This window comes from Vipera berus (assembly GCF_964194415.1).
Source record: "Vipera berus genome assembly, chromosome: Z".
NCBI lineage: Eukaryota > Metazoa > Chordata > Lepidosauria > Squamata > Viperidae > Vipera > Vipera berus.
In genome coordinates this window covers 324,901-350,345 of record NC_138205.1, presented here as the reverse complement: position 1 = coordinate 350,345, position 25,445 = coordinate 324,901, and the positions used below count along the sequence as shown (strand labels likewise).

The window sequence follows — 25,445 nt, the reverse complement described above, 5'->3', positions numbered from 1 at the left end:
TGGGAGGTCATCTAGCCCAACCCCCTGCACAGGCAGGATACATTCCAGACAAATGGTTTCGCCAGCCTCTTCTGGGCCAAAAGGTCGAGAAGCCCTGCCCTCGAGCAACCTGAGTGACTCTGTGCTTCAGAGAGGCTGTCCAGGGAAAGGCCGCCTCTCCTAGGCCGGGGCCAGGGGACCGAGTTCTAATCCCGAGTGTAAAGAGGAAATGTACTAAAATAATTGTGAAACAAATGTATTCTTGTCCTTAGAACAGACGCTGATCAAGGAAGCCATAATCCTGCTAGCGTAACTGCCCGTATTCCCCGGCGACTGTCTTAAAGAGGAATGTACTAAAGTCCTTGTTTAAGCAAACATAGTCTTGTCCTTAATGCAGATGTTGATTGGGATAACCATATCCTGTCTGTGAAACTACATGTACTGCAAGTAATTTTCTTCTGTAAACTATTTCCGGATAAGAATGTGTAGAATATTAACCACATAAGTAACAATGTATAACAATGTATTACTAGGAATTAGAGGTGTATAAATATGTCTGTTCATATGAGCCCTTCGGGGTTCAGACCTTGTGCTTCGTTTAAGCCTTCTGAACCTGTGCAATAAACCTTTCCTTCCTTGAAGAGCTGGCGGGAGTCTCTTCTTTCTACAACAACTGGACCACAAGCTGGCTGGGCCAGGCCCCCTCTTGGCCTCAGGGCTGTTGTCGCGGGGTGAAGAGAGGAGGGAATAGAAATTAGAATAGCTGGAAGGAACCTTGGAGGTCATCTAGTCCAGCCCCCCTGCCCCTGTTCAAGCGGGAGACCCTGTACCATTTCAGGGAGAGTTAGGCATGTTCTGGGGAGGGCCTTCTCTGTGGGAGCGCCAGCCCTGCGGAACCAGCTCCCCCCTGAGCTTCGGATGGCCCCGGATCTCCGGTCCTTTCGCCGCGGCCTCAAAACACTCCTTTTCCACCTGGCTGACCTGGACTGATTTTAATTATGTTTTTAATTTTTTAACTCTAATTTTTAATTTATTTTAATTTTAATTTATTCTACAGGGGCCTTTTTTAATTTTATCTTAACTTCTGTATTTATTGTATGTTATTGTTGTTAGGGCGGCATATAAGTCCCAATAATAAATAAATAAATAAATAAATATTTATAAAGGTGGGATTTTTTTTTTAAAAAAAACACCTAAAAACAATGATTTTAAAAAAGTCTGGAACCGCCAACGTTCCCCCTCGGGCTGCCCCCTCACCCCGCATAGGGAGAGTCGTTGGCCATCCTGCGGAGGGCTACAGCGGATTATATTCATCCGGCCGAGGCGCTCTGCGTACGCCCCGAGGACCCCACGCCCGCGCCATTTCCCGACTCCGGGCCTTTCCACAGGCTTGGGCCCGCCTCCCGAGAGGCGCCTTTTGTCCTGATTGCTCGACAAGCTTCCCTACCAGTGCACTACGAGAAGCGCGAGGCCGATGATTGGCTACCGTGCCTGCCATTCTTCCCTATCGCTGCTGATCACGCCCGGCTTTCAACCGCTTGCCGCCAGGAGCCGAGCGATTCCTGATTGGCAGCTCAGCCGTCCGTCAGAAGGAGGGCCCGCCTTCGCTCGATTCTAAGCGCCGTGATACGCCCCTTCTCGGCTCGCCAGCTAAGCCAATCGTTTCCCTCCCTGCCTCCTTGAATTTGATAGGGCGACGGAGGCACGTGCGCAGCAGTTTCACGTGTCGGTCAGGCCAGTTGGATCCGGGGGAATCCGCCTCCCTCGTAAGCGATTGGCTGCACCGAGAGGCTTTCGCAGACGTCCCGGTTCCCTTCCATCACGGGCGTTCGATTGGACCAAAAGGAGGAAGAGTCAGGCAGCTCCTTTAAAGGGGATTGGCTTTTGGGAGTGGAAGGGCTGGGCAAGGGCCCTTCTAATTGGCCGCTTCCCGCACGTCCGGCCTCTCATAGGCGAACGCGATCCTTCTAGCACCGCCCCCTTTGGCTGGGGTCTCGCCGTCTCTGCCGCCCTGTTCTCATTCGGCTCCCGACGGCCGCAGCGGAAACAGCGGAGCCTACGGGATGGCGGCGGGCGAGGGCGGGGCCGATTCGCTGCCCCCGCCCTCCCCCTCCTTGCCCGGCCTCCTCCCGGGCCCCGAGCGCGCCTTGGAAGAAGCGGTGGTCTCGGGCAGCCTGTGCCTGGCGGGACGGCGCCTGAGGCACTTCCCCGGAGGAGCCGCTCGGCGTTGGGACCTCAGCGACACCACGCAAGCGGGTGAGGTGCTCGGCCACGCCCCCTCCCGGCCACACGCCGCCGCCCCGCCTCCCCCGGAGCCCCCCTGACCCTACTCTGGCCACGCCCCCAGCGGGTCTCTTCTGACTGCAGGCTCCGCCCTCTGGCTTATGCTCTGCGCGTCGGACACGCCCCCTACTGCGCCCCGCCCCCTCGAAGAAGCGCCCGGGACTTTTCTCCGGCTGCCGGCCGCTCCCCCGCCCCCCGGAGACGGGCTGGACTACAGTGCCCATCCTCCGCGCCGCCCGGGATGATGGGAGGTGTAGCTCAGCCACCGGGAGTCCCGGGCAGGAGGCCGCCCCGCTGTTTCCGCCCCTCGGGTTGAAGCAGGCTGCGCCCGTCCTGCGGCAGCGCTTCTCCCGGCGCCGAGGGGCAGGCGGAGGCTGCGCGGGTCTGGGAGCTTGGACCGCCCGGCCCCTACGAGGAGGGGAGGCGGCTGGAGGGGCCGAGGCCCCCTGGCGACCCCCGGGGGGAGGGAGCTGCTCCCGGCGGGGCTGGCGGGCAGGAGGGAGGGGACCTGCCTTGTTCCCTGGCGGGAAGCAACTTTTGCGCTGCCGTCTCCTGACTTGCTGGCGTCTGCAGGGCTTTGACCGCTTCCAGGGGTGGCTCTGCCCTCCTTGGGCCCTCCGGGGTGGCCTTTTCGGTTGCGGCTCCCGCCTCCCTTGTACCAGGGTCGCCGAAAGCGGAGTTGCAAAGTGCACCCGCGTGTGGCAGGGATGTTCCGCTTCGCATGTGTTCCCTGCTACAGAGTGGCATTCTTTTCTGGACCGGTGCCCTGCTGTGGCTGGCTGGCACCCCCCCCCCCGCCCCTTGTGGGACGGTCCCGGTGGCTGTGCAGGTGGCTTCCCTAGAGAAGCAGAGATGGAGGGCAAGGAGGAGCCGGATCCTTACAGGGGAGAAGTGACTCACCCGAGGCAGGCAGGGGAGCAGCTGCTTTCTGCGACCACTGGGCCTGCTGGCTCCTGGAATTTCTCCCCTGGGGCACGCTTGGCTCTGCTAGTGCCCCCGTGGCGAGAGCTGAAGGTTGCTGGCAGATCTCTCTGGCACAAGGCCCGGGGCGTCCCCATTGCCTCAGCGGTCAGTGGGAGACTCCCAGCCGGTCAGGAGGCAGGGTCGCCCTTTGAACCCGACCCCTTTGCAAGCCAGGAATTTCCGTGGTCACTTGTGGTGGTCAAGGAGGCAGGCGCCAGGAAGGCAGCCTGGATGGGTGCCAGAGGTGACCAGCGGGAGCCCTGGGTGCACTTGGGGCCTAGGCCGGGGGGGGGGAGTGGGGTGCTTGTGGCTGCCCTGCCCTCCTGCCACCGGGCAGCCTCCCCCCTCCCTGTGCGGCTGGATTGCAGTGGGGGCTAATCATAATTGCTTCCCCACCGCAGTGGTAACCTTTCACCCTTGACCGTCCCCTGGGTGGCCTGGCTCTCGCAGCCGTGCAGGTGTGTCCCGCAGCATTGAGGGCCCGATCCAGATTGGAGGGGGCAGCCTCGGACTCTTTTTGCCCGTGATCCAAAGGCGGTGTGGGTCCCTTTGGACCTTCCCTGTAGTCAGACCTGCCTCATGCTGAGAGATCTCCCCATGTTGCCTTTGGGCTTGCTGGTGCTCCCGCCCCCCCATGCAGGATCTGTTAGATCACCTGGGTGCCCGATGGGTTCTTTTAAACCTGAACACAGGGCTGAGGTGGCATTGATCCCATTGGTGGGTGATCTGTGGCAGTGCTGGGGAGGGCACTCTCCCGGCCCTGCTTGACCTTCCTGGTACCGAGTCCGTGGGGGTGGGGAACAAGGAGCCCCTGTGGTTTTCCTCCTTTTTCTGCACCTGGCCTCTGGGAGGAGGGGTCAAGCGCAAAGCCCTGATTTGTGGGGTGCCGCTGGATGATGCTCTCGTTTGGCAGCTGCAGGAGGTCCCTGGGCGGGGTGGGGGGGTCGCTGGTCAGCCTGGCGGATGAAGCTCCTCAGGCCTAGTATGCGGTTCTGCTTCAGAGCCTGAGGACTATTGGGTCTGAATGGGACCTCAGCAAGCTTGGCCCTCCCGGGTTTTGGGGTGCCCCTGACAGCCCCCCAGCGCCTGCCCACCCTGTGCCAAGGGACGGAGCCGGTTTCCTTTGGATCGATGTCCCCTGTGGCTGGGGGGGCGCAATCTCTGTCGCAGCACCTGCTCTCTGGCAAAGCATTCCCCCCCCCGAGGATTGTGAGCCCCTTGCCCCACCCGCCCTCCTGCGAGCCCCCAAATTCCCTGCCTCGGCCGGGGGTTCCGTGGGCCTTTGAGCTGTGGTGAGAGGGGAGGGGGCTTTCCCATCTGCTTGCTCGGCGTGTAAGGTGGTTTTTCTTGTTTTCTCAGATGGGGGGGGAGTGGCCCAGAGCCTAGAAATAAGTGGCAGTTAGGAGCACTTCCTTGTTCGACTGACGGGTGTCGGGAAGAACCGCTGACCCATCCGGGGCCTTCGGCTGTTTCCTCCTTTGGCTTCTTCCCTCCAGAAATGGAGCGTGGCCCGGCCCCCGCTCCATCCTCAGGCAAGAAACCCCCGGGGGAGGAGGCTCGGGCCTTGCCAATCACGCCAGGCCACGGCCGGCTGGCCGGCAGAAATCGGGGTCCACGTGAAAAAGCGGAATCTGGCTAAGCAGGCCATAAGCAGCCCTGCGTTGTCTCCTCCGGCATCTGGTTCGCCTCCCGATGTCCCACCGAAGGTTCGCTGACTTTGTTCCTGTCCGGAAGGAGCCGTGCGTGAGGGGCTCCCTCCGGCTCCCCCCTTTATGACACAATCCGTGGTCCTTTAGAGAGAGAGCCCTCAGGGCTCTCGTTAGGGAGATAAAGTTAAGGGATCCCGCCAGGAAAGGTCTTGAGAAAGAAACAAGAGGAGAGCTTAAGTAACAATTGTGGTTTGATGTGATGTTTGAATTAGGCATCGTGTGAAACCTGGATTGGCTGAGGTCATCCAACACAAACCCACATTGTGGTTTCTCGGTCGCATTAGAGGAGTTCTTGTGTTAATTCAGCTCATTCCAGTTTATTCTACAAGCCATGATTGGAGGCCACGGCATGACGTCCTGGGGGCACCTGTGTGTTTTAGGCTAGCGTGTCTCCCTCTGTGTGGAGACGCTGGACGGGGCGTTTCCCACGGAGAAGTTGGGCTGGCAACCTTTGGCCACAAGGCCGGAGGGAGGACCGGCTGGCTCAGAGCAGGGGCCTCGCACAGGCCCCTATTCTCCATCTGCCCCACTTCCAGAGGGGTGAGGAATTCTGGGAGTTGAAGTCCAAGCGTCTTAAAAGTTGACAAAGTGAATTCCTGGCGTGGATTAATGGGGGTTTGGCGCTTCTCGTCTTCGGATTTCTCCTCCTCTCACCGGGCGAGAAGCAAGATGGGAATCCAGAGCCGTAACACCAGAAGGCAGGAGGAGGATCTTATCCGCCAGGGACCCAGAAGATCATGTGGGGCTAGCGCAGGCCGAGCTGCCAGGGGGAGAGGAATGCTCCATTTTAGGCTCTGAGCGGAGTTTTTCCTTGCTGAGTCCAGCTGGCTCCCACCGGCAGGTCTTCTGGCTGTGGAAAAAGTGATGGGGGGGAGCTGCAGAGAGAGAGAGGGAGGCCAGCCCTGCTGTGGGGCTCAGCTGCAGAGTAACTCCCCAGGAGGCATTCTTGCTGCTGCTGCTGCTGAGCCCCACGGGACCTCTGGGATATCTGGGGGGGTGGGTGGGGGGGAGGGCCTTCTTCGCCCTGGCTCAGCTGCGGCTGGGGGGGGGAGAAGGGCTGGCTCCCTTCTGGCGGGCTCTGCCCTGTCCAGCCGCCCTGGGCTGCTCGGCTTGAAGGGCCCAGGAGGTGCAGGCCTGGCCCAGCGGTGGGTGACCTCTTTGGCCCCCGGCTCAGGCCTCTCCTTCTCCTGGAAGCCCCCCACCCAGTGGGGGTGAGGAGGGAGCTGGGGGGGTGTCCAGGAATCCCGCTCTCTGGACTGACCCTTGGCCTGCCCGGACCTTTGCAGCCTGTTGCTCTTGAGAAAGGAAAGGGGGGGGCTGGCTGTGCTCCACAGGCCAGAGTTCAAGGCCGGGGAGGGGGCACGCCTCCTCCCCCCCTTTTTCTGGCTGCTTCTGCTGCTCCTTCTCCTGAGGCTGCTCAGGTCTGCCTTTATGGCACTGGGGTTCAAGCCCCCCCTGCTCTCGGTTTGAAGGGAACCCTTCCCTGGGCCCCCCCAAGAAGCCTTTCCTGCCGCAGGAGCCGGTCTGGCTCCCCGTGGCCTCGGGGCCCTTCCATCCCTGGCGGGGCCCCGGCGTCAACTGTGCCGTGGGGCCCTGCAGAGAAGGGGCTGCCATCCCCGGGGGGGAGCAGAGGTCACGGGCAGCACAGAGCCCCTGGCCCATGTGAGCTTTGGGCAGCTGTCCTTGTCCTCCTAAGAGCTGGGGGGGAGCCCCCTCCCCATTATTACTCAAGAGCCAACAAGGGAGGTGGGTAACCTCCTTCACCTGCCTGGTTTGCCAGGAAAGTGGTGGGGAGAGCAGCTTCGGGTCGGGGGTGGTGGTGATATAACTCTCCCATTTTTATGGGTGTGCACCCCAAAACAAAAGGAGGGAGGCTGGGGGGGCTACTTTATCAAGACACTTTGGTTCCACGCCAGGAATCCATGCGGAAGAGGAGTTCTTTTGTCTCCCGGAGGTGGGGGGCATTTCTCTTGGGCTGAGGCTTCCCCCTCCCAGTTGTCGAGGGCTCCCAGGCCCCCCAACCAGGAGTGGGTGCCTGTCAGTCTGAGCAGAAACAGCCGGGCATTCAGCAGGCACTCCCTCCCTTCAGGGCGGCCTGGTCTTTTGCCCAGAGAGGACTGCCTTCCCTCTGAGTCGCTCCGTGGGGGGGGGGGCAAGGCAGCACCCTTGAGAGAGTATGAGCGGTGGGAGGGCGGGCAGGCGGGAAGGGGGCGCCTGAGCCCGCACAGAGAGTGCACAGCCGGTTCTGGTCCTAACTGAATGGCTCCCTTAGGCAAGAGGATGAAATCCACCCAGCCGGGCTTCCCATCCGAGCCCTCTTGCCATCCTGGTGCCCCGCGGGGCCCTGGGCAGGAAACGCTCGCTTCAGCTTCTCGAGGGGGACGGCCGGGGTCAGGCCGAAGTAGCCCTTGCAGCGGACGGAGGGAGGCTTTCTTCGGCTTCCAGGGGAACGGATTCTGTTGATAGGTGACGCTTCTGGGGCGCCCGTCTTCCCTGCCAGGATTGCAGAGGAGCCCCGGGGGAGGCTACCTTGCTCACCAGAGTCTGGTGAGGTGGGTCCCCCTCGGGGGAGAACAGGGACCTTCCTCCGAGAGGGTGGCCGGCTTTGGTCGGCACGTCTGCCCTTGTTGTCATCTCGCCTCCGGATGTCTGAATGTAGAAGGCCTGAAGCTGTGCAGGGGGACCCTGGTGGCACTGCTGGTGGGTTTGCCATCATCTCCAGAGGAGACACACTTCACCTGGCTGGGGGTGCCAGGGAGGCACCACGCCTGAGGTGTGGAAGGGTGAATCTTATATTCTGAACGGGTCAGATGGAAAATGCATGCCGGGCATGTCAAAGGGAAGCTGGGGAGTTGGGCAAGAGGGCCTTGTGTACCAGGAAGTGGCCTCTTCCTCTTTGCAGCCCCACAGAGAGTCCTGGGCGTGGCGAGGACGACGGGGGTGGGAAGAAGGAGGAAGTCCCTGGGGGGGGAGAGGCAGGTGATCGGTTCCTGCTGAGGAATCTGCCGAAGGCCTTGTGGACAAAGTCCCTGGGGCGGGTTCTCTGCCCTGCTCACCCTGGCAGGCGCACAGTTGCCCAGGAGACGTTGCAGCCCTCCCTCGCCCCAGGGCGGCCCTGGGCAACCCCCTGCCTGCCAGGCTTACCCAACTGGTTCCTGCCAACAGAAGCCCTGGCTTGGCAGTGCGGTTGCAGCTGGTGGAGAGCTGAGTTTCTCCTGCTCTGGCTTGGTGCCCTGTGGGTGCTTGGCCTGCTCGGAGGGCAAGGGGGCCCCTCGGCATCCCCCCAGGCGCCTCCTTCAAGCCAGGCAGTGAAGAGGAGCCGGCTAATCGTAATCCTCCAGATCGGCATCCTCCAGGGATCCAGGGTCTTCCAGACCGATTTACCTCGTGCCCTGGCAGGCCAGGATGGGCCCAGCCGGCCCTCGTGTTCTCCCCCTCCTTCTGATCAGTTTGGGTTCCCTGCGACTGGATTGGATCGGGGCTGCTCCCCACCCCCAACTTCCCTTTGACATACCAGAAGCCTGTTGTGTGTGTGTTTTCACTTCCTGCTGCCTCCTGTGCAGCTTTCCCCTTTCACCACCCACACACACACACAACGCCTTTCAAAGGCATCAGAAGTTTAAAAGCCTGCCAAGGTGCTGCGCAGAATCACCTTGTACGGTCGACGGTGGCATAGAAATTTAATAAATAATAATAATGTGGCAGGATCTGGAGACGGCTGGAAAGAGAAAGTGCCGGAGAAGGAAGAGAACAAAACACAATGGCTCGTTCTGTTTGTAGAATTTGTACCTAGCCGACAAACCGTCCTCAACGGCACTTGGTCCACACGGAGAGAAGGAAGCCGTGGGGGACCAGGAGGTTCCCGCTCAGGCCCGGGATTCTCCAGCGTCTTCACGAGCCATCTAGAGGGGGGAGTAGGAGGGGAACTCGCCCAATTTGCAGATGACACTAAGCCGGCTGGGAGTGCCAGCGCCCCAGAAGACGGCCTCAGGAATCCAAAAAGATCCTGACAGACTGGAACGAGGGGCCCTGTCAAAGCGACGTGACGTTTCATGTGGAGAAAAGCAAGGTGTTACACCTGGACAGGAAAGACCAAAGGTACAAGCGTGGATTAGGCGAAAGCAGCAACGGTGAGCGGGACCTTGGAGTCCTGATGAACGATCCCTTCAACACGAGCCAGCCCTGCGTGGCAGCAGCCCAAAAAGCCAATGCAATCCTTACAAGGATAGGATCAAAATCACGAGAATATTAGTACTGCTTTTTAAGGCCTCACCTGGAATCCTGCATCCAGTTTTGGTCACCACATCCCAAAAACGATGTTGAGACTTTGGAACAACTGCAAAGAAGAGCAACTCAGACGATTAGGGGACTGGAGACAAAAACAGTTGCAGGAATTGAGCATGGCCAACCTAGAGAAAGGGACTCAGCGTGACACGATAGCAGTCTTCCAATATTTGAGGTGGGGGTCAACTTATTTTTCAAAGCACCAGAAGGCAACCCCCCCCCCCCCACACACACAGACAATGGATGGAAACTAATCAGGGAGAGAAGCCACCTGGAATTAAGGAGAAACTTGCCAAGAGTGAGAACAGTTAACCAGTGGAACAGCTGGCCACCAGAAGAAGAAGAGGCTAGACAGCCACCTGTCTGAAATGGCATAAGGTCTCCTGGTGGTGCAGGGGGTGGACTAGAAGACCTCCAAGGTCCCTTCTCGGCATTGACAAATTCACCACCAGTCGGTTGCAAAGGCAGCTTAGCTCAGGTCTTTGGGAGGGCTCAGCAGGCAGACAGAAGGGCCAAGTCCAGTCTGAAGATCTGGCTGAGGGTGTGAAGAACCATAATAAGAGGAAGGGTCTCTCTTAGTTTAAGCTAGCCAGGGCGGCCCGAAGACCCTGGCATGAGATCTGGCATCTCGGCATCTCCTTCAGGATACTGATGGGGCTCCTGGCAATTTTTGTTGTCAAAGCGCACACGATACGAGCGGCTCATTTTCTTCTCCACCAACCTAAACCCGGAGCAGCTTCCTGGCCCGCTGGTGGAGTCGGGGTGGGTGTGTGGGGAGGTGGGGTCTTCCCCTTCCCGGTCAGCCCATTGCAAGTTCGAGATGGCGCCCGGGCCCCCGTGAAGCCAGGAAATTGGTTGGAGAAAGCAGCAAATGCCAACAGGAGGTGTTGCAGAAGTAAAGGAGACGGGTGGCTAGCCAGGCCTCTGGGCCACCCACACAAGTTCTCCAGAGGTGCAAAGCAAAGCTGCTCGGCGCATTGCAGAGCAGAGGTTGTGGGGAATGTGCCCCGCCCTGCTGCGCAAGCCCCACGGGTGTGGTTCACGCTGCTTGGGCTCTTTTCGTGTGCCTTGATGAGGGTATTGTTTACGGCTCGATACGCACCGCCCTTCCTGGAGCTTCTGATCGGCAGAGGAAGAAGGGGCAGAGAGCTGCCGTAAAGCCTCCCTCCACTTGCCCAGCACGACGGTGCCAGAGCCCCAAGCTGGCCGCCTGGGAGAGCATCTGTCCGACGGACGGGCACAAGCGTCCCGCAGCCACCCAGCGCGCCAGAGAAAGGAGGCAGGCCGCCTGCCCCACACCTTCCCGCAAAACGGACGGCCACGTGGCTGTATCCAAAAGGGCCTGACCACTCAGCCCTACGGCTGAGAAATGGACAGGAACGTGGCCGGAAATGTCTCGGAAGCCACCAGCAGATCCTCCTGACAGCCCCGGGCCTCCTTGTAGCGCGCGAACCAGCAGAGGCCCTTCACAACAAGGAAACCAAAGGGCCCAGCAGCCCCGGAAGAAAAATCTTCAGAGGAGGGTCCCGAGGCTCCTTTGTTGGGGGGGGGCTTCCCTTCTGAAGGTGGCTGGAGGGTAGGGTTACCGTTATGACGCCCGAGCAGAGGGACAAAAATCTTATGGCTGGGCCTCCTGGTGGAGACGTGCTCTTGGCTTTCGGAGGCTCTCTCCGATTTCAAGAGTTTGTTCCGGTTCTCTGGTCCTTGCCAAAAATGGAAAGGTGGATGTGGTTTGAAGGAATGAGGAAGAGCAGAACCTGCTGACTCGTGGAGGGGGCCCCTCTGCGGCGCTTGGGGGAGGCCTGGCTGGGCCGGGACAGCTGCCAGCCCCTTTGCGGAGCCCAGAATCTGAGTTCCCGGCATTCAGATCTGGATGTGGTGCTGATAAAACCTCTTGCTGGCTCGTTTCTCTCCACTGGCCTTGGGTGGCCGGTGACCTCTCCTTCCTCTCTCTGCACAAGGCCCCGGCTGGCCCCCTCCCCTGTTTGCAGCAAGCGGGGGTCCCCAACACCATCTCACAAGGTTACGAAGGGGCTTTTCATGCCCTTCATGGTGTGTGTGTGTGTGTGTGTGTGTGTGTGTGTGTGTGTGTGCGGGGGAGCTGGCAGGAGCGCCTGAGCAGTTGTATTTTCCCAGTTCTGGTCTCTCGCTCTTTAGCCCCCCCCCCAGATAAAGGGCGCTTGCTTTCCAGCCAAGCCTTCGGCCCCTTCGAAACGCTTCCCTGTGTCGGACCGGCTGCCCCCCTTTTGCCCCAGAAGGAGACCATCTGGGCGCTATTTTTAGGCCTTGTCCGGAGTTTCTGCTATGATTTTCCTCTCGGCTCCCCCCCCCCCAATGTAATCTCTCGCCTGGGTGCCCCAGGCGAGGGGCAGCTGCTGCTTCTGATCTGGGATCTTTGTGGGCAGCTGCAAAACACTCTGCACGGCTGGGAAGGATCCGCTTCCAGCCGGCCCTTCTCTGCCGCCCCCACCCAGTGGAAATCGGGGAGCAGCAGCTGCCCAGCGGATTCCACTCCGGAAGGGGGGAGTCACAAGTCCTGCTCAGAACCGCCATAAAGAGGCCATTTTGGCATGCAAAGACTTCACGACTGCTGCTGTCTTGGCTGGGGGCCCTGGCAATTGCCTCTGTGGGGCAGAGGTCAACCTTGATAAGTCAGGTTTCTAGTCCTCATGGCTGCCTGGAGGGCCTCTGACCGGCCCTTGGGCTGCCCTGAAGCAGCCGGGGCTGCACGTTCACTTTTGCTCCCGGTGACCAGGAGGAGGGCCTGGCCTGCAGCCAGTGACCGGCGAGAGGAGACGCCTGGGGCCCTGAAGCGGCCGAGGGCTTTGCACTGGGGACTGGGCTGTGCTGGGAGGGAGCGCAGGGGGAGGGTGGGAGGATCCCCCACCCCCTGCCCTGAAGCCGGAGCTGAGCCTGGGCAATGAAGGGATTGGGAGCAAAACCTCCCCCTGCTCCAGAATGGCGGGGGGGGGGGATCAGGCAGGGCTGCCCCAGGGTCCCCACCTGAGCACCAGTTCCTGGGGGGGCAAAGCTGTCGTCCTCCTGGTGGCTACAGAGACCCCAGAGACCCCTCAGGGCCTTCCCTTCCTGGGGGGGGGGGTCAGAGAGGCCCTGTTGTGTCCTGCCCTGCTGTTGGTTGGGAGTCCCACTGAAGGCTCAGCTGGAGCATGGGGGGAAGGGGCCAGAGGACAGGCACAGGGGGGGGAGCTGACTCAGAGGCAGGAGCCACTCAGGTAAGGCCATGAAGTTGGAGGTGGACATTGCCCCCCCCTTCCTTGGCTGAGTGTTTCAGACACAAACCTCAGCCGTCCAGCAGGAGCCCTTTAGCCGCCTGAAGTCGGTTGTGGTTTTGACGGTCTTTTGATTGTGACAAAAATGTATTTTTGCTCCTCTTCTGGTTGTAGCTCGCTAGATTCCTCCCCGCGCCTGCGTCTGTCAAATAAAGCATAATCCTAATAAAGACAGGCAGGGACGCAGTGGCTCAGTGGGTTAGGACGCTGAGCTTGTCGATCAGAAGGTCGGCAGTTTGGCCGGTCGAATCCCGAGTGCCGCGTAGCAGAGTGAGCGCCTGTTACTCGTCCCAGCTTCTGCCAACCTAGCAGTTCGAAAGCACGTCAAAATGCAAGTAGGAAAATAGGGACCGCTCCGGTGGGAAGGTAACAGCGTTCCGTGCGCCTTTGGCGTTTAGTCATGCCGGCCACATGACCACGGAGACGTCCTCGGACAAGCGCTGGCTCTTCGGCTTTGAAACGGAGATGAGCACCGGCCCCTAGAGTCGGAAACGACTAGCACGCCTGTGCGGGGGAACCTTGACCTTTTACCTAATAAAGACAGAGTCATAAACGTTGCCTGCGGGTCTAGCTTGTGCTGGGGTGTGGTGCACAGGAAAGCGTGGAGTGTACACAAGCACAACTGGAGGGTGTCTCTTGTCTGGGACTGTGGTACCTCAGGGCCCATCATCCCCAAACAGCCCAGGCCAGCCCCTTCTGGTGGCCAACTTGCTTCAGCTGTGAACCCTGAAGGAAGCCGGGTGGTGGCAGCGAGAAGCTCAATGAATTGGGGGGGGCCAGCTCTCTGCACATGCTCCAGCAGACGCCCAGTGTCAGTCTGCTTGCCACCCTGAGGAGGGCCACGGGGTCCTGGGTGAGCGCAGGGCCATGGCTTCCGAGTCTGTCAGGGGGTGCCTTGCAAAGATAGCCTGAATGTCCTTCAGGGTGCCCCCCCCCGGGTCAGCAGGACAGTGGCCCTCTGTGTCTGGAGAAGGCCACGTGGGCAGCCGGTCTGTCGCTATTGTTCAGGTTGGGATGGGGGGGCGGTTGGCGCAGTGCTACCATCTACCAGCTGCCATCACTCTCCCCCCCCCCGCAAAGAAAATCTGCATGTGATCACATGGTTGAGGAGAGGTAAGCTACATTAGGGATGGTTTGCAGTTAGATAAGGGAAGGATTGGGGCTGCTAGTGGTATATGACGGGTCTTCAAACGTGGCCCTTTTATAACTCGTGGACTTGCAACTCCCAGAATTCCTGAGCCAGCCAGGGTTGCCTACCCCTGGCTTAGGTTGTCTGGCCATTACATTGCCCTGGGTTTATTGCTGAACACCGTACCTGCATTGTAGGGTTTTAAAAACGGCTTTTCATGTAACTGAAAGGGGCGCCAAGCTCACCTGGCCAGGTGGCTCTGGGGGAGCTGCTTCTGGGCTCCCTGGATGTGCTGGAGCTGCTTCTAAAGGTAGCAGCTGCTGCCTCCAAAACATCCCATCGGCATTGGGTGCAGCGTCTCGGAGGTCCGGTCTCAGCCGTTCTTGGCTCTTCCCTGCCCCCCTCCCCAGAGGCCCCTGCAAGAAGCAGCTTGCAAATCCCTCTATCTGGGCCCTGTTTTTCCCACCGCCGGACGCAAAGCCCTCTTCCCCACCCCAGAGAGCTCCCCGGCTGAAAGTCTGGCAGGCTTCAGGGTGGGGGGGGGGTTCCCCGTTTCCCTGCAACAAGGGATTTCTTAAATTGAGTGGGCTTCCTGGAAATGGGAGTGACTTCCCAGGTGGGTCCGAGTTCAGCATGCGAGATTATTTTCTTCTGTGACCCCCCCCTCCCCAGCCAGAGAGAAACATTAGTCTAAGACTCAGGGGTCTCCCAAGGGTAGCCGGCTGGGGAATTCTGGGGCTTGAAGCGGTCTTATTTGGAGAGCCCTGGCCTCATTCAAGCTTCTCCCTCTGAAGGTGACAATATCTGACTTAAGCAAGAGGCCGGAAAGTTCAGCCTGTGCCAGGTGAGGCACGGAGGGAGGGAAGTCCCTCAATGCCGCCTTTTGTGGGTGTATGTGGGGGGGGCATGAGGTCTGGCCGTCATTAGGGAGAACCCACCGCTGTGTCTGCGTGTAGCTTGAAGGGCAGGGCTGGGCTTGTGCCTTTAAAGAGCAGCGACCCGAGTCAGCTTGTTGTGGGTGTTCCAACGCTGGAGAGTGGGCAGCCATTTGTCTGAAATGGTACAGGGTTTCCTGTTTGAGCAGGGGGCCGGACTAGATGACCTCCAAGGCCCCTTCCAACTCCGTTCTTCTGCCCAGGGGCGGAGTGAGCCCTGGCGAGGCAGGGGCTGCAGGATTGGTGGTGAGGGATTTTCTCAGAAGCTGACGTGGCCCCTGAATGTGCTCTGAGGCTGGGGAGCGTCACTCGGGGAGGACACGCCTTGGAGAAAGAAGCACCCACCCCCCTCGCGGAGGGCCGGTGTCCAGCTGATCCGCTGGGTTTGCTGGCAGGGCAAGGGCTTGGCGGTCAGTTCCCTTCCAAAGAGGAAGTTGCTTTTCGGGAGCCCGTGAACGATGCAGATCAAGGCTGTCCAAGCAAATGCAGATTTTCTCGGACCTCCTTGGCCCTTAAATAGAAGGTTTCATTGGCATTGCCTGCTCAGAGGTGCCCACCCAGCCTCTCTTCCTTGCAGAGAGATAAAGCGTCAGGCCCTTCCAGGCTTGGGTGGACCCACAGAGGGGCCTGGGGAATGAGGGGGGGGGCATGTCGTAACAGGGCATCTTCCCCTTTGGGTCCCCGGCCCCGTCGTAGCTCCCCCTGGAAAGGGTCCCGGGCGTCTCACGACTCTCCGCCCGCACAGATCTGTCGCGGAACCGCTTTGCCGAAGTGCCTGAAGACGCCTGCCACTTGATGTCCCTGGAGGGGCTGAGCCTGTACCACAACTGCCTGCGCAGCCTCCCTCCTGCCATCGCCAACCTCCAGGCCCTCACCTACCTGAACGTCAGGTACCCAGGGAAGGGGGGCAGCTGGCGGGCGGAGCAAAGGGCCAGGTGGGCTCTCGGGCGCCTTCACAGCCAGCCTGCCTTCCTCCCCTCAGCCGGAACCAGATCTCCGCCCTGCCCGCCTGCCTCTGCCGCCTGCCCCTCAAGGTTCTCATCGCCAGCAACAACAAGCTGGCCGCCCTGCCGGAGGACATTGGCTCCCTCAGCAGCCTTCGCCAACTGGTGGGTGTGCCGGCCGCGGAGGGTGGGTGGGCGGGCGGGAGAAAGGCCCCAGCCCCCCACCTGGAAGCCAGAGAGAGAGAGAAGCTGCCCAGATCCTCCCGGCTACAGCGCAGCGCAGAGCCCTCTTGGGGCCGGCCTTGGGCAACGGGGCTTGGAGGGCTCTTGGGAGTGGCTGGCACGCCTGGGCCCTTCCTGCCTGCAGTCTCTGCTTTTTTTTGGGGGGGGAAGGGGGCAGGGGCTTCACTCGGTTCCCTTTGTCCCTCCCTGACCAGGATGTCAGCAGCAATGAGCTGCGGTCCCTCCCGGGGAGCATGGCAGGCCTGGAGTCTCTTCGGGATCTCAACGTTCGCCGGAACCAGATCACCGTCCTGCCTGAAGGTCAGCGGATCTGCCCGCTGGGCTCTCCGGGCCGAGTGCCTCTGCTGGGTGCTGGGTGCTGGCTGCCCCCGGAGCCTTTACGACCCCCCCCCGTTTGCCTCCGCAGAGTTGGCCGAGCTTCCGCTGGTGCGGCTGGACATCTCCTGCAACCTGGTCACTCGCCTGCCGGTCTGCTTCCGTCTCCTGCGACACCTGCAGTGCATCCTTCTGGAGAACAACCCCTTGCAGTTCCCCCCTGCTCAGGTAGGCAGCCGGGACGGCCTGGCCCGGCTCCGTCTGGAGCCCCCCTGAGCGCCGCTGCCTTTCCCCCGCATATGGCCGGCCCCGTCCCTGCCGGGGGGCCCTGGCCCTGGGGTGCTTCAGGGGTGGAGGCTGGTGCCGGGAGTTCAGTGCCACCCCCCGAAAAAAAGAGGAGGAAGAAAATAAATGAGAATAACAGCAAAAGCAGCTGATAGAAGCGCCGAAGCTACCCGTCCATTTGAAGCCGGATAAATTAAGCCGCGGCAATTCGATTGGCTAAGCAACGGATGGAAACTGATCAAGCCACCTGGAATTCAGGAGAAACTCCCTGACAGGGAGGACCGTGAACCAGTGGAACTGCCTGCCACCAGAAACCGTGGGCGCTCCATCCCTGGAGGTTTTTAAGAAGAGGCCGGACAGTCCCTTGTCTGAGATGGTACTATAGGTTCTCCTGCTTGAGCGGGGGGCTGGACTAGAAGACCTCTAGGGTCCCTTCCAGTTCTGTTCTGTCCTAATCTTTGAGCCGTCTAATTTACGAAAAGAAGTGGGTCCAGAGATAGAAAAGAAGGGAGCCGATGTTGGAGTCACTAGTCACGGGGGATAAATGGGTAAATAACAAATTCTGATTAAATAAGAAATGGAAAAGGCCTACGAAGAAGCTACGGTATTCAACCTGAGCCCGTCGCCCGTATTTGAAACATACCGAAGCCTTCAAAATCTTCCAGGATAAAGGAAACGGCGTCACCTGCCACCCTCGGGCAGTGAAACGAAGTCTAAAATAAAACAAAGGTTGCTATAACAAAACGAGGAAGAGCCTCTAATTTCAAAGTTAGCGGAGTAAGAGGAGCCTTGGTGGAGCAGTGGGCTAACGCCTCCTTAAGTAACACCAGCTGCCTGCCATTAGTGCAGGTTCGAGTCCCACCAGGCTCAAGGTTGACTCAGCCTTCCATCCTTCCCAGGTAGGTAAAATGAGGACCCAGATTGTTGGGGGCAATTAAGCTGACTTTGTAATAATGCCGCTTGGGGTGTGTGTGAAAGCCCTAATAAGCAGGCATATACATAGAATGAAGGCTACTGCTAAGCTTGTAAGCCGCCCTGAGTCTTCGGAGAAGGGCGGGATATAAATGGGATCAAAATAAAAATAAAAAAATAAAGAGGAAACGGTGGGCCTGGGTCTCGCGCTCTGCTGGAACAGCGCCTGTTCCTCCCGCCTCGGAGGGCTCTTCTCCCAGCCCCACGAGAGGAGGGGGCTGCCCAGCTGGGCTCCCGGCCTTGGAGGCAGAGCGGTCAGGAAAGACCCTGGAAGAAACACGAGCGCTTTTTTGCCGCAAGGTGCGATCGCTGAGCCTCTTCCACCAGCCCCGGGTTTCCTCCTCCTCCTCCTCCTCCTCCCAGGCTGAGCCTCTGCTCCAGCACGGCCCATCCTTCCAGCGGCCCTGGCTTTTGGGGGGGGGGCTCGTCCCACAACCTCAGCAGCCTGGAGGGCTTCGCCTGGCCCTTGGAGATCCCCTCCTCGCCCCAGCTGGCCGGGCCAGGGAGGACTCCTGGAGGGATGCAGGCCCGGCCGCTCCTTCCAAGCGGCCGGGCTGGTCGTTCCGGATCTTGACGGGCTCCCGTTCGTGCAGGTCTGCCTGAAAGGGAAGATCCACATCTTCAAATACCTCAACATGGAGGCCTGCAGCAAAGGCCGGCCGGGCCTGGCAGAGCTCGCCCAGGGACGCCCCACCAGCTTTGGCACGTGGTAAGAGGCCGAGGGCGGCCCTGGAAGGGGATGCCGGACACCGTGCCGGTTTCGGTCGGAGGGAAGGGCCTTGGCGGTGGCCGGAGTCTCATTCTCGGTGCCGCCTCGGCTTCCTTTCAGCCTCGCGGAGGACTTCTACCCAGCCCGGCAGTACGGGGGCCTCGACTCGGGCTTCAACAGCGTAGACAGCGGTAGCAAGCGGTGGTCGGGGAACGAGGTACGTGGTGCCCTGCAGGCCCGGTGGGTGGGGGCCCCTCGTCCTTTTCCCCCGCTGGGGGAGGGAGCCTCGCCGTGGCCAGGGCTGAGCCCTCCGTGACCGGGGGCCTCTCTCTCCCTCAGTCCACCGACGAGTTCTGCGACCTCTCCTTCCGCATTGCTGAGTTGGCCCGCGACCCCAAGCAGCTGAGGGAGCAGCGCGGAGGGGCAGGTGAGTGCGCGGGGGGTGCCAGCTTGGCCGTAGCTGAGGAGGGCCGGAGAGGGTCGGGCGGCTGGAGCCCAGCTCTTCCTGCCCCCCTCCAGGCGATGCTGGCGAACTGGAGCAAATTGACTACATCGACAGCAGCTTGAACGGGGAGGAGGAGGAGGAGGAGGAGGAGGATCTGCTGGGGGAGGAAGAGGTGACGGGCCCCCCTCCAGCTGGGAGGGCCAGCAAGGCGTGGACCGGCCCCCCGGGGACGGCGTCCCACGAGGTAAGGCAGCCACCTTGGGGTCCCTCTCCCTTGGCCCTCGGCAAAGTGGCTAGGAGCCTGTTCTGGGAGGCCCCGGAAAGCACTCCGAGGGTCCTTGGGGCGTGTGGGAGGGGGGCAGGCGGGAAATCCGCTCCTCCGCACTGACCCTCCTGCGCCCGTCTCCCACAGGAGCCCCAGAAGCCGGCCAGGATCCCTTCCCAGAGAGCGGGAGCTGCGGACCCAGGGCTGACTGGCAGGTACCAGCTGCGGGGCTTTGGGGAGCCCGTGGGAGGTGGGGCCTTGCCCAGCCTTCCTCGTCCCGGCCCTGCCAGGAGGGGGCTGCCCCCCTCCCTCCAGCAGTTGTAGGGCCGGCTGCTCTTCTGCTGCCCCCCTCCTTGGCTCTGCGGACTGGGTGCTTTGGGCCCCCACCGCTGGCTCGGCTTGGGGCCCAGCCCCGGAGCAGCTCCCCCCACGGACTTGCTGCCTTCCTCCCCACTCTTCAGGAGCACCAGTGGGGGGCCCCTCGCCAGGCCGGAGGTCTCACTGGAGGAGCGCCGTCGCCCTGAGCTCCTGCAGCTGTGGCAGGAGAGGGAGCGCCAGCAGCAGCAGCAGCCGCCACGGTGGAGCCAGGGGGCAGAGAGGCCGGACAGGTGGTTGCCTGGGATGTTGGATGGGCACCTGCGGCTCCCGGGCAGCGGCTTGGCAGCCCTCCAGCTGGTGGTCGGTCCTTCCCCCAGTCTCCAGAGCCCGTGTTGACTGGGGACTGGCGGTTGGCATCCTGTCCAGGGGCCTGCGGGCACATGCAGGGGCAGCTGAAGCCGCTCTGCCTCCTGCTGGATGACCAGATGCCCTGTGCCAGGCTTTCCACTCCAGGAAGGGCCCCTCCAAGCTCTGGAAGGAATTGGCCCCCTCCCCATTTGCTCTCTTAAGCCATTAAGGGCCTCCCAGCTGGCTCCAGCCCCCTCCAGCATTTGGGGGGGCTCTGGATCTCCTGTGTTCTCTGCCTCGCACCCTGTCCTCCCCCTGGTTCCTCAGGAGGGGCTCCGCTCCTTCCCAAAGGCCAGCGCTGGAGGGCTGACCCAGGGCACCAGGGTCCCAGTGGGGGCTGGCCGGCTCCTGTCCTGAGGGCGCCTCTTCCTTCCTTCCTTCCGCAGCAGCCTGGCAGAGAAGGGCAGTGTCCTCCCTCGGCTGAAGCCCCGTGGCCAGGTAGGAGCAGCAGCAAGTGCTGCCTTTGCCCCTGGAGGGGAACGTGGGGCTGGGCGGCAGGGGGAGGGAGCCGGCCGCTGGCTCAGCCCATTGCGGGAACCCCGGGCCTTGACGAGAAGGCCGAAACGGTTGGTTTACTTTCACCCTGCGCATTTGAGAAACTTCTGTGCTGCGTGAATTCAGCCAGTGGGTCTGGGTCTGTGCGGGCAGGGCTGTGGGACAGGGGTAGCCCCACCCAGTCTCGGCAGCCACCCACTTGGGGGCCATGCTTGTCCAGTGGGCAGAGGTCTGGGGAACTCCCTGGCTCTGCGCCCCATCTGAACGCGGGCCCTGGGCCCTGACCCCCCCCCCTCTTTCTGTGGCCTTGCAGGCAGTCAGACAGCCGGCTGGCTCCCCCAGGCACAGTCCATGCTCTGCAGGTAGGTCCCCCCCACACACACTTATTTATTTATTTATTTATTTATTTAATTAATTAATTAAATTTCTATACCACCCTATTCCCGAAGGACTCAGGGCGGTTTACAGGGCAGCATAAAATACAATATAAAAGATAATATAGAATTAAAATACATTAAATTAATTAAGCCCAATTAAAACAATGTTTAAAAAAGCTAAAACCCCTTCAGTCCAGTCCTCCCCCCCCCCACTCAGGAGCTGCGGGAGCTTCCCCTCCCCCTTCCCGGCTCTGTCCTGAGGGCCAGGGGGAGGGAGAGGGGAGAAGCAGCCGGCTCCTTGGGTGGGTTGGGGGTCTGTGGCAAGGACTCGGCTCCGGGGATGGCTCAGCCTGCCTCCCAGGCTCAGGGTGTGCTTCCCCCTCGGGGTGGGCGGCGTTACGTGGAATCCGGGAGAGGAGTTGGGAGGAGGGAGAGGAGAGGCAGCTGGGCCCGATTGGCCCCATTTTTCCTTCCGCGCCTCTCGCCCTTTGCAGCTGCCCACCTGCCGCTCCAGACGCTGGTCCCCGTTTTTTTAAACTTCATTTTGTACTCTCGATACTCTCAGAAGCTCCGTTTTTCACTTTTCCTCTTGGCCCATTTACTCTCGCTTACGCCTCTGGAGCTGCTCCTTCCTTCGTTCTCTCCGTACGAGCGAACGTCGCACGGGGCGTCTTTCCCACGGGCTGCTCACTCCTGCATTCACTTCACACACACACACACGCACTCTCTTTCGACACGGCTGCCTGTTCAGTGGCCCTTTCCCACCGGACCCAATTTGCGTAGTTCTGCTGACACCCCCAGCTTTCCCCTTGGTGTAAGTGGGCCGGCAGAGGGGGAGGCCTGCGTCTGTTTCCCCAGGCGGATCCCCAGAGAGACCACAAGCAGCCCCTGGTCTGCCGGGAAACCTCAAAACCTCTCTGCCCACCTGGCCCTGGTCCGCAGGCCGCCTTCCGAGGTGCCGAGAGTCCCCGAGTGGGTTCGGTTTGCGGCCCCTGCAGTCTCCGCTCCGTTTCCCTCCGCCCCCCTCCTCTTCCCGACAACTCCTTCTTCCTTTTCTTTCATTTCACTGTGGCCCCTTTTTTGGCTACTGTGAGCCCACCCAGAATTGTTTGATAAATTAAATAAACGCCCTTCTGCCCGCGCCCCACCAACTAGGTGGTGTGTGTGGTGCGCGGACACACACTCGCCCCCCCCCTGCTGCTACAGTCCTGTAGTCCCTGGCCAGCCTTGACCCCCTTCTGCCCCTACAGACCCTCTGCTCTGCCAGAGCTCCAGTCTTGCGCCCCGCGATGCCAGCCTGGCGCAGAGGCCCTCCAGCTTCCTCTTCCGCTCTTCGTCTCAAAAGAGCATCCAGTGCACTTCGGGTGAGTGTTCGAGAGAAGCCAGGGCCGCGAGGCTCTTCTTCCACGTGCCCGTTGGCAGGCCTGGGCGGGTTGCAGGAACAGGGAGGAGGCTTTGAGCCCCTCTGGATCACTGGGAAGTGGCTGCCGATGGGATCAGGAGGGGCCTTGAAAGGGGGAAGAGGAAAGAGTGGGGAGCCCGGGTTAGGAAACGAGTGCGAGACGGTTCAGGAATTCAGGAATGCTCAAGATCCTGATTGCTGAGCCAAAGCGGGATCAGGAAGGGATCCGTTTTGCTCCAAGTGCAAAACCTGCTTCAAGTTCTGAAGGTCCAGATAACATTTCGAAGCGGCTGGCACAAAACTCCCTAATTCACTGGGGGGGGGGCGGAGGAGGACAGTGTAATCCAGGGGTCTTCAGACTTGGCCCTTTGGTGACTTGTGGACTTCAACTCCCAGAATTCCTCAGCTAGTGTGAGGGAACGATAACCTTTGGTGACTTGTGGACTTCAACTCCCAGAATTCCTCAGCTAGTGTGAGGGAACGATGACCCTTTGGTGACTTGTGAACTTCAACTCCCAGAATTCTGGGAGTTGAAGTCCACAAGTCATAAAAGGGCCAAGTTTGAAGACTCCTGGTGTAATTCAAGTTGCAAGATTGTTAGTTTCAGCCACTTTCAGCAACGGCAGCTTTGGCTTTCCTGCAGGGGTCTGGTCTGCCTGGTGGGGCTGAGAGGGGGCGGCCCTTGGAAGCTGGTTGGATCCTCAGTCACCCTGTCACGGCGATCTTCCCAGGGACCGCAGCTCCCCAGAGACAAGCTTGCCCTTCTGGGGGGGGGGGGCAGCCAGGCCCAGAATTATGGGCTTCCCTGAGCGCTGCCAAATTTCTTTCCAGACTCCCCACCTCCTGATCTCAGCAGCCCCTCGCGGTCCCGTGCTGGATCCCAGGCCCCAGGCGAGCAGGAGCTCCTTAGCCAGCTGCGCAAGGTACGGGTGCTGGTGGCTTTGCCCCGGCTAGGATTTGGGGGGACACGTCTAAGCAAGGTGTCCCCAAAGCCAGACAGTAGCTTCCGCGTTGAGGTGGCAGCTGGAGTTTGGGGTGTCTGCCAGAGGGAGGAGTTGCAGCTGGCACTCAAGCTTCTCTTGCCCGCTGCTGCCAAGGCTTGGCCCCCCCGGTCTCCAAGGTAGCCGTCAGCCTCTGGACCGTCTCTCTCCCCTCCCCCCAGGCAATTGAGTCCCATCTGAACCTGACGCTGGCAGAGGACTTGGGCGAGGCCCTGGCTGATGGGGTCATCCTTTGCCAGTTGGCAAACCGTCTGTGCCCACGCTCCGTGCCCTTCATCCATGTGCCCTCGCCTGCTGTGGTGAGCCTCCTTGGAAGCGGGCATGCCTGTGTGGGAGAAGGGGTCTATTCCTGCCGCAGGGCGGCCTCGGCTCCTGTGGCCCTTGCCCACCGACTCTTCTCTTTTGCCACAGCCGAAGCTGAACGCCTCCAAAGGCCGCAAGAACCTGCAGAGCTTCCTGGCCGCCTGCCGCCAGCTTGGGATTCCCGAGGTGAGGCTGGATGGGGAGTCCCTGGGGGATCATTCTAGCCCCCTCCCCACCCTTTCGTTCAGGGCCTGCTCTCTCACCACCACCCCAGCAAAAGCAGGCCTCTGCCGGCCCCTCCTTGCTTTTGTTCCGTGTTCTCTTAACATTTACGTGTCCGTCTTTCTGTGCCTGTGTTCTCTCGCCTGCCGCAGGTGTCTCTCTGTGGTGCCCCAGACATTGCCCTCCTCCTCCAAGGCAACGTCCGCGGCTTCCTGTGCCTGCTGGAGGCCCTGCTGCTGCTGCACCCAGCGGCAGGGGGGGCCCTCGCCCCCGCCGCCCTCTCCGGCCACCTCGCCGGCTTTGGCGTCTTCTATGCCTGCGTCATGTTGCTGTTGTACTTTGCCTATTGCCAGCTGTGTGGCTTCTGCTGCTGCTGCTGAGTGCTCGGACGCTCGTCCCGATGGCCGCCCAACTGAGCAGGACCGCCCAGCTCCCAGCAGCCCCTGCCCTTCCCGCTCAGGGCGTCTCCCAGAGGTTCCGGCCCCAGGCAGAACGTCCGTGGAGGTTCTCGGTCATCCAGCTCGTAGCAAGCTGCCCCTTGCTAGGGACACGTGTCCTCTGGCTTCAGGCCGTTAACCGCCAGCCCAGCTTCGCTCAGCCAGGCCTTCGTTCTTCACGCGGCCGAAGGGAGCGGGGCAGCGAAGAAGCCCAGGCCATCGCCCTCCCCTTCTCCAGCCAGGGTCCCTTGACCCTTCTGAGGCTGCTGGTGCCTTCTCCCCAGAACCTGCCACCGTGGCCTTCTCTCCCCTGTGCCCCTTTGGCTCCCCTTCCCAAGTGCCTCCTGGGGCAGGATGGCCGCGGTGTGCCCCGCCCGGCAACGCAAAGGCCTCCGCCTGTTTTTGAGCTGCTTCAGGCGTAGCAACTTTAAGAACAGCCCCACTTTCCCAGTCCCAGTGCGGGCTCTCTGCTCTTGTGGCCGAGAGCTGGTGCCTCTTCTGGCTTTTTTTTATTTTTTATTTTTTATTTTAATTCCATTTATATCCCGCCCTTCTCCGAAGACTCAGGGTGGCTTACAAGCTTAGCAGTAGCCTTCATTCTATGTATATGCCTGCTTATTAGGGCTTTCACACACACCCCAAGCGGCATTATTACAAAGTCAGCTTAATTGCCCCCAACAATCCGGGTCCTCATTTTACCTACCTCGGAAGGATGGAAGGCTGAGTCAACCTTGAGCCTGGTGGGACTCGAACCTGCACTAATCGCAGGCAGCTGGTGTTACTTAAGGAGGCATTAGCCTCCATTAGCCCACTGCTCCACCAAGGCTCTCTCTTTGCAAGGAGGCCTTCCTGGCTGTTCTGCACTCTCACACGAGGGCCTTTGGCTCAGTCTGGGCAGGCGGGCAGCGCCCTTTCAAGGGCCGTTGGGAGACCTGGGCGCTCCCTTGCCGCAACAGCTGCCTGATCCTGGGCCAGACCTGGACCCCCTCCTCTTCCTTCGGAGGCCGCCTTGCGCTGGAGTCCCTGCCTGGGGCCTTCTGTGGAAGAAGGGGGGGAGCCCCCCCCCGCCGTGCCTCTGCCCCCCCCCCCCGCACCACCAGCTCCTTTGTGGGTTGGTGGGTCTGGCCCAGTTCAGTGGAAATGCCTTAATGGGAGGAGGCGGCTCCCCTTCCTGGCCCAGCCCCTCCCTCCCTCTCAGCTGCGTTCCCCTTCTTCTGCCTTAAAATGTACGTTAAATTATATATTTTGTACACGCACCCACACAAACCTATACATATATATATATATTTGAAGATTCGAGAACTGTGGGAGATTGTGAAGATTTGTGTTTCTACCACTTTGTACCATATTGTAAATATTTTATTTATCGTCTTCCTCCACGCGGGAAGAAGGACTTCCGAGGGCTGCGGCTCTCCCCCCTTCCCCCCCCCTCAAATGCGTCTCTGTCTCCGCTGCGCCCCCTCCCCCCGCTCGTCTGTTTGTTGAAAAACAGCCAAAACACGGTTTTTTCCAAGCAGAACCGCCGCCTCGGCTCGCTTTCTTGCTCGCCGGCGCCGAGGGGCTCTGGGCGAAACCCCTGACCGGCGCCTCCCTCCCTTCCCTCCCCGCAGGCCGAGCTCTGCGGGCCCCGCCGCGGCGGGCTGGACGACGAGGACCTGCCCGGCCTGGCCGCCACCGTGCGGGCGCTGCTGGCCGCCCACCGGAGCAGCGGGCCGGTCTAGGGCGGGGGCGG

The 25,445-nt window shown here is 60.7% G+C and overlaps 1 protein-coding gene across 4 annotated transcripts; it reads left to right on the top strand.

Annotated features, from left to right (window-relative positions):
- The first annotated feature begins 1,990 nt into the window (after positions 1 to 1,990).
- On the top strand, positions 1,991 to 25,444 carry LOC308677502 (leucine-rich repeat and calponin homology domain-containing protein 4-like). Of its 4 annotated transcripts, none has more exons than XM_081343954.1 (18): positions 1,991 to 2,235; positions 15,318 to 15,462; positions 15,555 to 15,681; positions 15,954 to 16,059; positions 16,166 to 16,302; positions 17,925 to 18,040; positions 18,161 to 18,257; positions 18,380 to 18,467; positions 18,560 to 18,729; positions 18,898 to 18,965; positions 19,212 to 19,358; positions 19,863 to 19,914; positions 20,285 to 20,333; positions 21,599 to 21,712; positions 22,582 to 22,673; positions 22,913 to 23,050; positions 23,163 to 23,240; positions 25,324 to 25,444. In XM_081343954.1, exons 1-18 carry the CDS (start codon positions 2,043 to 2,045, stop codon positions 25,432 to 25,434), a joined length of 2,028 nt encoding a protein of 675 aa, XP_081200080.1. In that variant the 5' UTR covers positions 1,991 to 2,042; the 3' UTR covers positions 25,435 to 25,444. The 4 variants fall into 4 exon arrangements, with proteins under 4 accessions (XP_081200080.1, XP_081200079.1, XP_081200078.1 ...); XM_081343953.1 differs by lacking the exon at positions 25,324 to 25,444 and adding an exon at positions 23,429 to 25,232 and having other exon boundaries at positions 19,866 to 19,914; XM_081343952.1 differs by lacking the exon at positions 25,324 to 25,444 and adding an exon at positions 23,429 to 25,232.
- The last annotated feature ends 1 nt before the right edge of the window (position 25,445 follows it).